The 12,812-nt window shown below is 41.3% G+C and overlaps 1 protein-coding gene across 5 annotated transcripts in view; it reads right to left on the reverse strand.

The window, feature by feature from the left end:
* LOC309354659 (uncharacterized protein) overlaps positions 1 to 12,812 on the reverse strand; it is a 47,923-nt gene that overhangs the window by 6,803 nt on the left and 28,308 nt on the right. For 2 of the 5 annotated variants that reach the window (XM_081884924.1, XM_081884923.1), the window contains exon 5: positions 1,223 to 1,519. In XM_081884924.1, the coding sequence (XP_081741050.1) occupies positions 1,223 to 1,519 (297 nt within the window). Of the gene's footprint in view, positions 1 to 1,222; positions 1,520 to 5,704; positions 5,771 to 6,680; positions 7,235 to 12,470; positions 12,762 to 12,812 lie in introns of those variants that run through there. The other 3 variants (XM_081884926.1, XM_081884925.1, XM_081884927.1) reach the window with 2 other exon arrangements.

Below are 12,812 nucleotides of genomic sequence, written 5' to 3' on the forward strand. Positions count from 1 at the left end.
TTTTACTTTTTGAAATATGGCAAGCCTAAATCAGGTATTACTCCTCCCTCATGTTTTTGAATAAATAAACTATTTATCCATTTTCCTCTGTACAGTGGTACCTCGGGTTACATACACTTCAGGTTACAGACTCCGCTAACCCAGAAATAGTACCTGCTTTGTTCAGGATGAGAACAGAAATTGTGCTCCAGCAGCATGGCGGCAGCAGGAGGCCCATTAGCTAAAGTGATGCTTCAGGTTAAGAACAGTTCCAGGTTAAGAACGGACCTCCGGAATAAATTAAGTACTTAACCTGAGGTACCACTGTATAGCCAACTGGCTTGATTGATGGCAATCATTGGTCTTTGTCAAAAATGGAGAAAAATTCAGACATTGACACTGACATCAAGAGTGCTATCAAAGTTTCTACAGTGACAAAAATATTCTATTATTGTGGTCTCAGGGTATTAACGATCTCTGACCTCAAATGATAAAAAATATTTTCTTTTCATGATTGTGCTTGAGTAAATTGCATTATTTTGTTTCTGTGTTAAGATTTAAAATGGCATACTAAAACAAACAATCAAACAAATAAACAAATAAATAAGTAAATATTTTTACTCAGTAATGCTGCTTACGTGCCATTGGAATATAATGTATATATTAATGTGCATCATTACAATTTGAACTAAATTGTTTCATTTGAACTAAAAATCACCATTCATTTCATTCATTTCATTGGGCCTACTGAAAGTATGACTTAGCTGGATGGAAGAACACATGTAACCTTTCATGCACTCTTTAGAAAAACATGATGTGCCAAAAGGAATGAAACAGGATGGATTTAGGCTGATCTAAGCCCCATCCCTAGAGGCTAGACACATAAATCATAAATATTTTTGATAAGCTGCCTAATAGCAATATCTATTTTTTAATAGGCCATTAAACAGTGTCCCTGGAGAAGTGCTATCATCTCTATGCTATTGGCCAGATTCTCCAACATTTGTTGCATAGGTGCAAAACAGCACCTATTTTCATTTAGATAAATATATGAATGTGCTCCAGGGAAGTCTGAACATGCTCTGTGGCTATGATTAACTGTTGTGGTGGGGGCAACGAAATGGACTGTGCTGAAACATGGCATGGCTGGCTAGCTGGAACTCTAAACAGGACTGTCCCACCATGCAACATTCTCTTGCAGGTCCCTTGCAGGTTCCTAGTCTGATCATTTCTACAATCTTACCTGACTGGAGAATCAGATCCTGAGCAACACTGAGGGCAGAAGTCTTCTCTTGGTTCTTTGCATCCTTCTGCTGGTAACCACAGGAATATTGGCCAGTATTCTTCGGCAATGCATTTACGATGTATCGAGCATTTTGAAATGTTGCTTTCTTGAATGAAATAGGAGCCGGAGCCCCATCTTTACAGAAAAAAAATCTGGTCACCATGACCTTTGATGGAGCCGTACAGAGTACTGCAATAATTTCCCCTTCAGGAACCGAAGTTGCGTTCAAGAATAAATCAGGAGCAGGAAGTTCACCTAGAGAACAAACGGAAGAAATAAATAAATAAAGAGCATAAGTGAATGCAGAGAGTAAGTGGAAATGTAGTTGCAATGGACCAAATCAGATTGCTTTATCACCATTATTTTGTCTTGCTGTATTGCTTTTTTGCACTTTTTTCATAATTGTGTCTTGTATACTGCCTCTAATTATTTCTTTTTGGGGAAAGTGGCATGTCAGTGCTCTATTCTGTTTTTTTTTTTTAATTTAAACCATTTAATGCCGCCTCAATTTTCATTTAGAAATTTGGGGTTGTAAACTCTCAATTTATTTATTTAAAAGGTATAAAAGATCAATAATTAGGTGAGCAAAAAGATCCAAGATGGCAACTGAGACAGCAGCCTAGTCAGAGCTCCTGCCTGCAGTTAAGTTTTTAAGTAGTTTTTAGCCATTTTCTGATTCTAATCTCACATTTTTAACATCTTAAAGGCTGCCTTATCGCCTCTCCTTGTTTTTAGTTTATTGTTGTATTGTTTTACTGCTCAACCTGACTTACCCCAACAATGGACGCCCGATGAAGCCTGCCTCTGTGACTGACCTGCGGTTTTGTCTACTGGCTAAAATTTTGGACTAACACATTGCTGCAAAGACTCGACTCCAGCTTGGTAGAACTCTGCTAACTTTGCTGGAATGGCTGCCAGAAGGGAAAAATGAGGCAGGAACAGCCCAAACAGCATAATTGGGACTCACAAATCCTCTAAAGCAGAGAAGCAGCTGAAAATCGACACCTTCATCCCAAGATTGGAAACCAAACAAATAATAAGTAACGATGTCATGGGAACCCCCTCCCTTTCAGGGAGGCAATGAGATAATCCGACACAGAGGTTAGGAACAAGAAGGGTTCCCCCTATCCCAAATGCTGGCCCACCCAAATGCTGGCCCACCCATCTCTTTAGAACAAAATAGTGGAGGAGCTTGTATTAAACAGATTTCTAACATACACCCCTACCAAGAAATTTGCATAATGTCTGCAGAAACCATGGTCTTAGTTCTTCAAAGACTGAATGAAATTCTGACTAAATTAGTTAATATAGAGGAAAATTTGGACATGTGCTCCCCCTCCACAAACTCTCAAATGGTTAAAAGGATGGCAAGGCACAGCTGCATCATCGATCCAACAACCCGAGTCCCGGATGTAACAAGATCTTGCCAAGTCCTTCAAAAGAATCAGATAATGCTTGAGATTCACCTCAATGTGCACAGATGGGCGAAACACAGGTCAATCCCTATCCCAGCTTCTGAACTGCCACTATCAAAAAGTAGATCTGGAAAAATTCTACTTTCTGCCCAGCATATGAAATACTATAGGTTTACTTATCACTTTTAGCAAACCAGCCCTCCCATCCCGACTTATGCAGATGAAAAATATCTTATGGCAGACTCACTCCCTTCCCCTGATAAGGGTCTTCAAGGATGAAACAGTGAGACAGCTTATCTCTGGCAGAGAATCACAGCCAATGTTGAAAAGTGAAACTAAATTAAATAACAGAAATGCCAGTTGCATGAAGGGGGAGAATAAAACCCTGAGTTTAGAACTACAAGAGCTGAAGAGGAGATTAGTAAGCATAAAGTCTGAAATTTCAACTCTAGACATAAGGACACTGGAACTGGAAACACAACATTTAAATATGACCAACAGCTCCCCATCATGAAGAAGGCCATGTGTGCATCTGACTGATCTCTTCCCAAGTGACAGAGATGAAGAGGGGGACTCTGACAACCCTGACACTCCCATGTTAATAACCTTCAAGGAACCCCATGTCGCCGTCAGACAGTTGAAACCACACAATAGTACCCAGGCTACACATGGACTTTTGCCTAATGCCTCCAAAACTCACAATCCAACTGGTGCCCAGATACTCACCGTTAAACAGGAGGACCAGTTTCCCCCACTACCTCTCTGGCAGAACAGGACAAATGAGGTCCCTGCTCAGGAAGTTGGCTCTTTGCTAGTCAAAGATCCCCACTTTGCAGCACATGCCTCCCTAATACTTCCAAAGGCACAGAAGGAACTAATAGCCCCCCAACCATCCCATGAGGGAAAGAGGGACTGACAGCCAACAGGCCAGCATAAGGTCACCCTCCAAACCTGGAATGTAGCCAGATGGGCTGCATCTATCAGGGGTACTTGCTTCACTGATTTTCTATCACAACATTACATCATCTTGATTCAGGAAACCTGGGCCAGGGATGACATATCATTAAATGGGTATCATTCCTTTACAACCAGAGCTGAACCAGGGAAGAGGCTTGGCAGAGCAAAAGGGCGGTTGGGGACCTTTATCTCTACCAACATTGGCTCTACACCAAGACCCCTCCCCTCCCTCAAGACACTTGCCAATGGCTACTATTCTCCACCTCAATGAGAAGGCTCTACTATTTATAAATGCCTACATGCCCCCAATGTGCCAGAAATCTGATATCAGAGCCCAATGGAGTGAGCTGGAAGGATACGTTGCAGACCTCATCCTACAGAACCCTAATGCAGCTCTCTTCTGGAACATCATAAGGCTCTCCCAACCTAACGAACCATTAGTGGCAGAATCCTATATCCCGTCAAGGATTTGGGAGACACGTTTTCAGGAACTCTACAGGGATAGAGCTGATGGGTAAGGCCAAATTCCCGAAAGCATAGCGAACCTCCCAAAGTAGGCCCCAGTAACAACAGGAATTGAGTGGCGGCAGTGCGGCAGCAGCAGGAGGCCCCATTAGCTAAAGTGGTACCTCAGGTTAAGAACAGTTTCAGGTTAAGAATGGACCTCCGGAACGAATTACATTCTTAACCAGAGGTACCACTGTATTACATAGACATATGGGCCAGGTTTATCCTGCCTATCCTGCAAAAATCCTCAGGACGTACAGAACAACTTAGCATCTCCCTACTACTCCAGGATGAAAACCCAGATGTCACATACTCAGTAGCTAGATTTTGCGCTGCCATGATGGATATTCACCGAAGGATGGTTTGTGTCACAAACCAGTCCTAAACTGACGGCCCATATTGCAAGACCTGTCTTCCCTTAAGTTTTGCTTCTTACAGTTGTTTAAACTGCATGTTTTTTATTTGTTTTTTTCTTAGCTTTTATCTGTTTTAATTATCAGTCTTTATTCATCCATTATCAGCGTTTAATCTCATATTTTATTCACATGTTTTATCCTATGCTTGTTTCTTCGTACTTATTTGCTCTAACAATTATCTGTTTAAATCCTAACCACTATTTTATTATATGTTTTTCTTATGCTGGTCTGTGACCGTAATAAAGTTCATTCGTTCATTCATTCATTCAAGAGCATAAATGAATCCAGAGAGTAAGTGAAAATGTAGGTGCTATGGAGGGTGAACATTTGAATAATCATGTAGAATTAGATTGTTTTATCACCATTAGTTTTGTATTATTTATTGTATATTGCTTTAAATTATTTCTTTTGGGGGGAAACTGGCATACAAGTGTTCTACTCTGTTTTATTTATTTAAATTTATTTATTATTTATTTATTTTTATTTAAAGCATCTTAACACACCTCAATTTTTATTTAGAAATCTGGGGTTGTAGACTCTCAAATTAATTGTTAAAAGGGTATGGAAGATGAATACTTAGGTAAGCAAAATATATCTTATGAGGCAATCCTATGTCAAGTTTCCAATAGGATGATATTTTAAAGGATAAAACAACTCTCTAGCTCCAGCCCACATGAGCTGCTTAAATGAGGATGGGAGGCCCTTCAGAGAGTAGTTTTGCTCTCTAAAGCCCCTCCTGGCCTCATTTAAAAGCAGGCAGTGCAGGATGTGAGATAAAGTCAGAATAGCTTTAGTAAATGGTCAGAATGTGAGGGAAGGAGGGTTCAGCCAAGCTGAAAGGGGGGGAGGTTTGGGCAAGATATGAGGGGATAGGCAAGGGGTGAGTGAGGGGTAAATGGAGGAGGGGTTAGCCAGGTGGAGGGGATGGAGGGCTGGAGGGATTGGTGAGCTGAGAAAGTGTGGGTGGCAGCTTCTAGTACATCTAATATTTTCTAAAAGCTTGATGATGAAACAAAACAGCTCTGACTTTCTTTGATAACGAACATTTAGCATTAAATATTTGGTTCTAGTAGAGGAACACACACACCATACTCTGCAATCTGGCACACACTAGCCCACACAGTCTTGCACAGTCTCAAACTCACCTGTAGAAGTGCAAAGCTCTGAATCTTTTTCATCACCCAAACACCAGTGATTTGCAAGCAGAGCACCTGCAATAACATCCATGTGATAGGTTATATTTTAACAAGTAAACACAAGGGCAGAGCAGTATTTTAATAATTTTCCAGACCTGCTATTTTGGCTGCAGCCTCTTTGGAGTGGCTTTAGTGTGTTTTCTAGCAATCCCTGGTAGTTTCCAGTTATGAAAATCATACACATATAAATGAGAGTCAATGTAATGGCATATAATTGCTAAGTTTCCTCTATGTCAGAGCACCTGCTATTCTGCTGCAGGTTTTTTTCTGGGTGCAAAAGGGTGCATGGGGTTGAAAGAGATTAAACAAGCATGTGTGAATGCAGAGCTGAGGAGAAACCATTAAAAGTCGCCCTTTCCCATGTGTTTCACACTGTTCCCTCTACTAGCACTTCTTTAATTTGTACATTTACATTATGTTGTGCAACCCAGTCATTCTTAAACTGAAATCCTTTATTCTCTTGCAGATAGTACTAGAAGATGATGATGAAGAAGAAGAAGGGAAAAAAAGAAGTTAGATGTTTTCATGAAATGTCCTCCACAAGTTGAAGAAGAAGACCTTATTTCAGTTTATTTTTCAAAATGTCTGTTGAAAACAGCTTGGCTTTTCTGTCGTCCTCGGGGGGGGGGGGTCAAAGCTTGACAATCACCCACTCCCGCCCTGCTGTCTACCACCACCAATTGCGCTGATCCCCCTCTCACACAGGGACATGTTCCTTCACATGCTCCAGAATTTCCCTGATAAAACATGTCAGTTTCACCATCTCAGCTAAGTCCATTAATTTTAACAACCACTCTTCCATTCTTGGTAATGATGAGTAATTCCATCTTTGACACAAACACACACATTCCTAGGAAAGCTCTGATGGGAAGTATGGAGTTTATTTTCCCCAGATCAAGTTGCCCTCCCAGTTTCCCAAACTTACACAGAACCCAGAAGAGATTCATCAGGGCAGGGCAGGAGTTGGCTTCCCAATCTGATGTTTGTCCCCACCTCTGACTCTCAGCTCCTTCTACTTCTCTCACAGATGAGACGGAAATCATCACGACTTTTGCAGCATGTATGCTTCTATCCCCTCCCCTGGGCAACACCCCCACATGTGGCTGCAGATACGATTCAAGGATGTATAATTTTACACCATTCCTTCTGGTGAACTATCCAACATATCTGTGATCCTCAGGCACATTCAAGATAATATTTGATGGTCAGAAAGGCAGCTTTTCATCCGTTATCCTATTTTCCCCCATTAGAAGGTGCTGTGAAAATGAGTAGATTAGTTTACATGATAGAGAGAAGATTCAGACATTAATTGTGGTGAAAATTTTGTTATTGGGAAATAAATAGGAAATCCCCCCTCCCCGAGAACAGTATTCCCTCAAGATAAAGTGAATGGGGTTGCATACCAGCAGCCCATGCCCAAGATAGATCTAAAGCAGTGGTGTCTAAACTTTTTTCAAAAAGGGCCAGATTTGATGAAGTGAAGGGCCGTGAGTTGACCTTTTTTAGGACTGAAATTATTGGGCTTTTTTTAGGATTGAAGTTGTTGAGGTTTTTTAATGATTTTACCCCACAGGGGCTGGATTAAACCAACCGGTGGGCCGGATTAGGCCCCCAAAATGGTCTTTGGACATGCCTAAGCTAAAGAATGTACACACTCATACACACAAACCACCCTCAAGGTAACATGGCCTCTAAAGAAGGGAGAGTGCCTGGGCTGCATTGTGAGACCTGGTGGGCCACTTTATGCCACAGGGCCTTGATCCCTAGTCCAGCAGTTTCTGAGTGGAACGAGCAACAGTTTTGTGAGGCAACTGATCCTGGTCCTTCCTGCTGTCTGGCTACAAATTTCATCTTATTATGTTATATCTCAGGTGTGAAGGATTCAGCCATTCTATTAGTATCCCCATGGAAAGAGGCTCCAGCTTCCTTGGAGATGTGGAAGTGGTAATTTCTGTGAGCCTTTAGACTGGCTTAGGAAGATTATTTCTCTGCCTCGAAGAACTGCAACAATTTCCGAATTAATCAGAGAAGCTCATCAAAATTTACTCATATCAATTTTTTTAAAATAATATTTATTATTTTAATACTCATATCAAATTATTGTTCCATTGTTGTGTTTCCTCCCCCCCCCCCCCGACTTTTCTTTATGGAAATTCAGTATAAAGAATCTCATGACAAGAAAAGAATAAAACATTTTTTGAGGGGGGAGTGATTGGCTCTATATATGACAGGGTCTCCAGGTAACTCAAATATCTAGTGGGTGGTTTGTTTCTTTTGGTCAAAGCACTATGGCAAGATCTGTTAGATCAGGAGTTTTCGATGCAATGGTTCTTTTGTTAAGCCAGCTGATTCCCGACTCATCTGGGCTCAGCCAGCATTAAGTCCCCAACCCTGGCTCAGTCAAAGGTGTAACTTGCTCAACCCAGTTCAACCAGGGCTCTGCCTGCTGAACGAAAGCTAGCTGAGACAAGGCTGCTGTAACTTCCTAAGATGAGCATTCCGGCAGCATGACATGAGCAAGACCAAGAAGGGAGAGGTTAGGCTGGATCCTAAACCCATTCAGCTAGATCATGTGACCTGGCAATCTGGCATAAGCACGCTTTTAATGGGTTGTTTTCGTCTGGCAGGCTTAAGTAGAGCAGCAGCTCTGCTTCTAAAATGAGCCTCGAATCTGGTAAAACTTCATGCCGCTTTAACTTTGGTTTGCTTTACTATAACTTTTTGTGCAAAGGTTTGCTTCCTAATATGATACCCACTTCTACAGATACAGGAACCTCATGAGAGGCAATGGTGTACTTGGAAAAACAGAACTGCAAAAATTAAACATAGCCATTAAGCCAAACTATTAGAAATACATTCACAAAAACCTCAAAGGAAGGAAGTGTATTCATCAAAATAGATGTTAGGCTGAACCAGTGTAGTAAAAGAGTCTACAATAAATCTAAGTGCTATTTTGGGGCTTCACTGCTTTTCCTTTTCCTCCTTTTAATGCTCTTTTAATATTTTAGCTTAATATTTCAAGTTAACCTTTCACAGCTGTAACAATGAGAGAGTCCATGAGAGAGTCCATGTCAGCAAACATCACTAGAACAACAGAATATTCTGAAAGCGATCAAAACATTTGATAAACATTATCGTATCATAGTCCCACCTCCCTGTCACTGATATGCAAACTAGCCGCCCTCATCATCCTGTTTAGCAAGCATCTGAAGTGGCCCTGTCCATGTGCCAACATACTGCATAGAGTGGGCGTGGGAAAGCTGTGGCCTTTGAGATGCTGGTGGACTCCCATCTGCCTCAGCTAGCATGTCTTATGGCAAAGGAAAATGGGAATTGTAGTCCAACAGCATCTGGATGACCACAGCTTGATACAGAATCTGGGGTCAATCCACAATCCTGGGACACTTCCCATCTTGCACTTCTTTCCTCAGAAATGGGCACTGCTCATGCAACCTTCATGACAGGAGTAATGACTTCAAGTCTTCCAAGTAAACGGAGGCTGGGGAAATGGTCTGTAAGGTGTTCCTTTGGGGAGGAGACCTATGAAATTGCTCTTCGTTTGGACTTGACTACCTCAGCAGCACAGAGATGAGGGGGTGCAAAGCAAGGCATGACAGAGAAAGTACTATGGACAGGATTCCTCAGCATCCTAGAAGAGCAGCACAACCTCAACTGGTTGATTAGATACCAGCACAATGCAATCTACTTCTGCAGGTGCTTCTGATTTGGTATGTACATCTGGGACAGCTTGTTTGGACAATTTGCTCTCCCACCTGGAATCCCTGGTCATAAGATGGTATACAGCATAACAGTGCTTTCACAGTGTTTCACCCATTTAAAAATCTTTGGCTGCTCATTCCCACTTGTTTGTGTCTTGGGAGGGCTGAGGTGTGTAATAAGAATGCCTTTATGGATGAAAATTATTGAGGAGCTGGGAGGGAAGTTGCCAGAGGCTGGATTGTTTTTATACTGGTATGGGGAGCCTCCAGTCCACGGGCACAACAAGGCCCATGACATCTCCTCCTTTGGCTGACCAAATTATGGGAGCCCTCTCTACCCATCCTACACCTGACATCCACAGCTTGTTTCTGATTTTAACCTTTAAATATGGTTCTTATTATATGGTTTTATGTACAATTGTTGTAAACCACTCTGATATTTTTGTATGTATATCAGTATAGAAATATTTTTCTAAATAACTAAAGCCAGGCCTTCAATGGAATAATTGGGAGCTTCACATGGGCCCCCAGTTGTCCCTTTGCTGGTGCAAAGCATGCCTTGCTCAAGGAGAGGGGAGAAGCTTCTCCTTCCCAGTGCAGCTCTTTGAAGCCATGTTGTGCTGTTCCTTTGAGTCTTTAGTTTTGGAGATAGAAAAGAGTGGCTTGCAAAACACAGGGCTGCCAACCCCCCCTCCTTGCTTTCTGGTTCCCATGTTTGGATAATGTCTGCAGGGATTTTAACTGAATTATGTCATGTGATGGACAGGTGGGTCGCCCTGTCCATCTGTCAAAGTTGGCTAATGGGGTTGGACCCCAAAAGGTCCCCACCATGGTTTACCAGCTGAGGATCCCTATATAATTGTTTTTCAATCTGTGTATCTTTTTCTCTACTCCTTTACATAGAATGTGGTCTTTGTAAACATAGCACACACTGGTTGGCTAACATATTATAGAAATACGGCACAATTCAAAGCAACACAATCGCAAAACAATTTATTTGGCAGAAATACAAATAATATTTTAAAACATAGGCATGTTAAAATAAGCAGCAGATAATATAAAGCAGATAAAAGGCTATACATTGATGTCTATTAATTAATACTATGTAGACACCTTTGCTGTATTGTTTTCAGTACCTGCTATAAAAACTTCTGGAACCGAAGCCATTTATTGGAACCTTAAAGGTCAAAACCAGTACTTTAACTCAGCTTAGCAAAATGCTGAAAACATTATTGTAACTGAATAGATGGATGAGCTTAGGAGGATAGACAAAGAACAGTCTGGAGGCATTTTTCTTTCTTCCAGTGGGATTACCTAGTTTCTATGTCCGACCAAGGAGCAATTACACTTTTCCATGAAATAGGTCATGATTGGCGCTGAGACCAGGAGAAGAAGCACCAATGAGGAGCGGAGAATCCAAATATAGGGAGATATTGTCTGACCTGGATTCAATAGAAAAAAATCAGAAAGGTTTTTGTGTCTATTCAGATATGACCAGATACAGATAGATAAATCAGCAGATAGACGTTAACAAGTTCCCTATGGTTTGATGCTTGTAGGAAGAATGTACAAGTGTATCATAACACTTTTCCTACTCTGATTATATACTCCTATTGATTCTCTCAAATAGGAACATGTTGGCAGCATAGAATGACTGACATAGCAGCTAAACAAAGGTTTGGTTTAGAGATTCACCTGAACCTAGCTTTGTGCTTCAACCTCTTCCACTTAATCTTAATTTGTAGTCAAGGATGGTCCTATTGTTAGCAAAAACCTGGGTTGAAATGACATGGTAAGGAAAATGTTTGCATAGCTGTTTTGCTATGCAGTACTAAAAGGGCATAAGTATTAATGCAACTATGCACACAGCTCAAAATATTTTCATGCCTACAGTGGAAAATTGAGAGGAGTGCATAAAGTACTCCAACTCATGGGATATGGATGTACCTATCATTTACCTCCCTCCCTGGAATAGGGAAAACTATGCTGATGATTTAGAAATTCTGTGCCATCAGATGCCATCAAGGCACTCTGGAGGAACTCACTCTCCTTGATCTACAGAAACATTCATCCATACATTTTCCACAATCTATTTGTTTAGAATTGAGTGTCAAACCTTATGCAACCAAAATGGCACCTTACACACTCAAGGCATGTGCTAGTTTTATGTAAACAGATGAAAAACATTTCTAAAAACACTGTAAGGTTTGAACACTGTAATCTCAAAAGCAGACCAGGGAGGTCTGAACATGCTCTGTGGCTATGAAATACTGATTAATTATTGTGGTGGGGGAATGATAATAATAATAATTATTATTATTTTTAATTTATACCCCGCCCTTCCGGGTTCAAAAACTGGGCTCAGGGCAGCTAACAACAAATTTAAAACACTTTAAAACACTTAATTATATAAGCAGTATAAAATACAGTATAAAAACATGAATAACAATAAAATTCAAAAATCCAAAATCAGTTAGATAATCCCCAGGGCTAGCTGGCTGAATTGATCCAGCAAGGAGGCCAGGGGAGAATTAGCTGTGGGGTCTCAGAGAGGGTGATCTTCATAAAAGGGGAGGGGGAGGGAAGAGAAGGGAAATAAAAGATCAGGCTGAAATCAAATTAAAGGTCAGGCAGAATAGTTCTGTCTTACAGGCCTGATGGAAGGAGGTTAAATCCTGAAGGGCCCTAGTCTCATGGAACAGAGCATTCCACTAGGTCGGAACCATCACTGAGAAGGTCCCGGCCCTGGTGGATGATAGCCTGACTTCCTTAGGACCCAGGACATCTAAACTATGGTTATTCATGGACCTTAAGGTCCTCTGCAGGGCATACCAGGAGAGGCGGTCCCGTAGATATGAGGGCCCTAAGCCACAATAGAATAGAAACCAAATGGATGGAGAATGAAATGGACTATGCTAGAATATGGCATGGCTGGCTAGCTGGAACAGGACTATCCCACCATGCAACATTCCTTTGCAGGTCCCTGACAATCTTACCTGACTGGACAATCAGATTCTGAGCAACACTGAGGGCAGATGTCTTCACTTGGTTCTTTGCATCCTTCTGCTGGTAACCACAGGAATATTGGCCAGCATTCTTTGGCGATGCATAGACTATGTATTGAGTAATTTGGCATATTGTTTTCTCGACTGAAACAAGAGCCCCATCTTTACAGAAAAAAAATCCAGTCACCACAACCTCTGATGGAGCGAAACATAGTGCTGTGATAGTTTCCCCTTCAGGAACTAAAGTTGTGTTCAACAATAAATCAGGAGCAGGAAGTTCACCTAGAGAATGAACAAACGCAAGAAATAATGAAAGAGCATAAATGAATGCAG

This window comes from Podarcis melisellensis (assembly GCF_964234715.1).
Source record: "Podarcis melisellensis genome assembly, chromosome: 13".
NCBI classification, from domain to species: Eukaryota; Metazoa; Chordata; class Lepidosauria; order Squamata; family Lacertidae; genus Podarcis; species Podarcis melisellensis.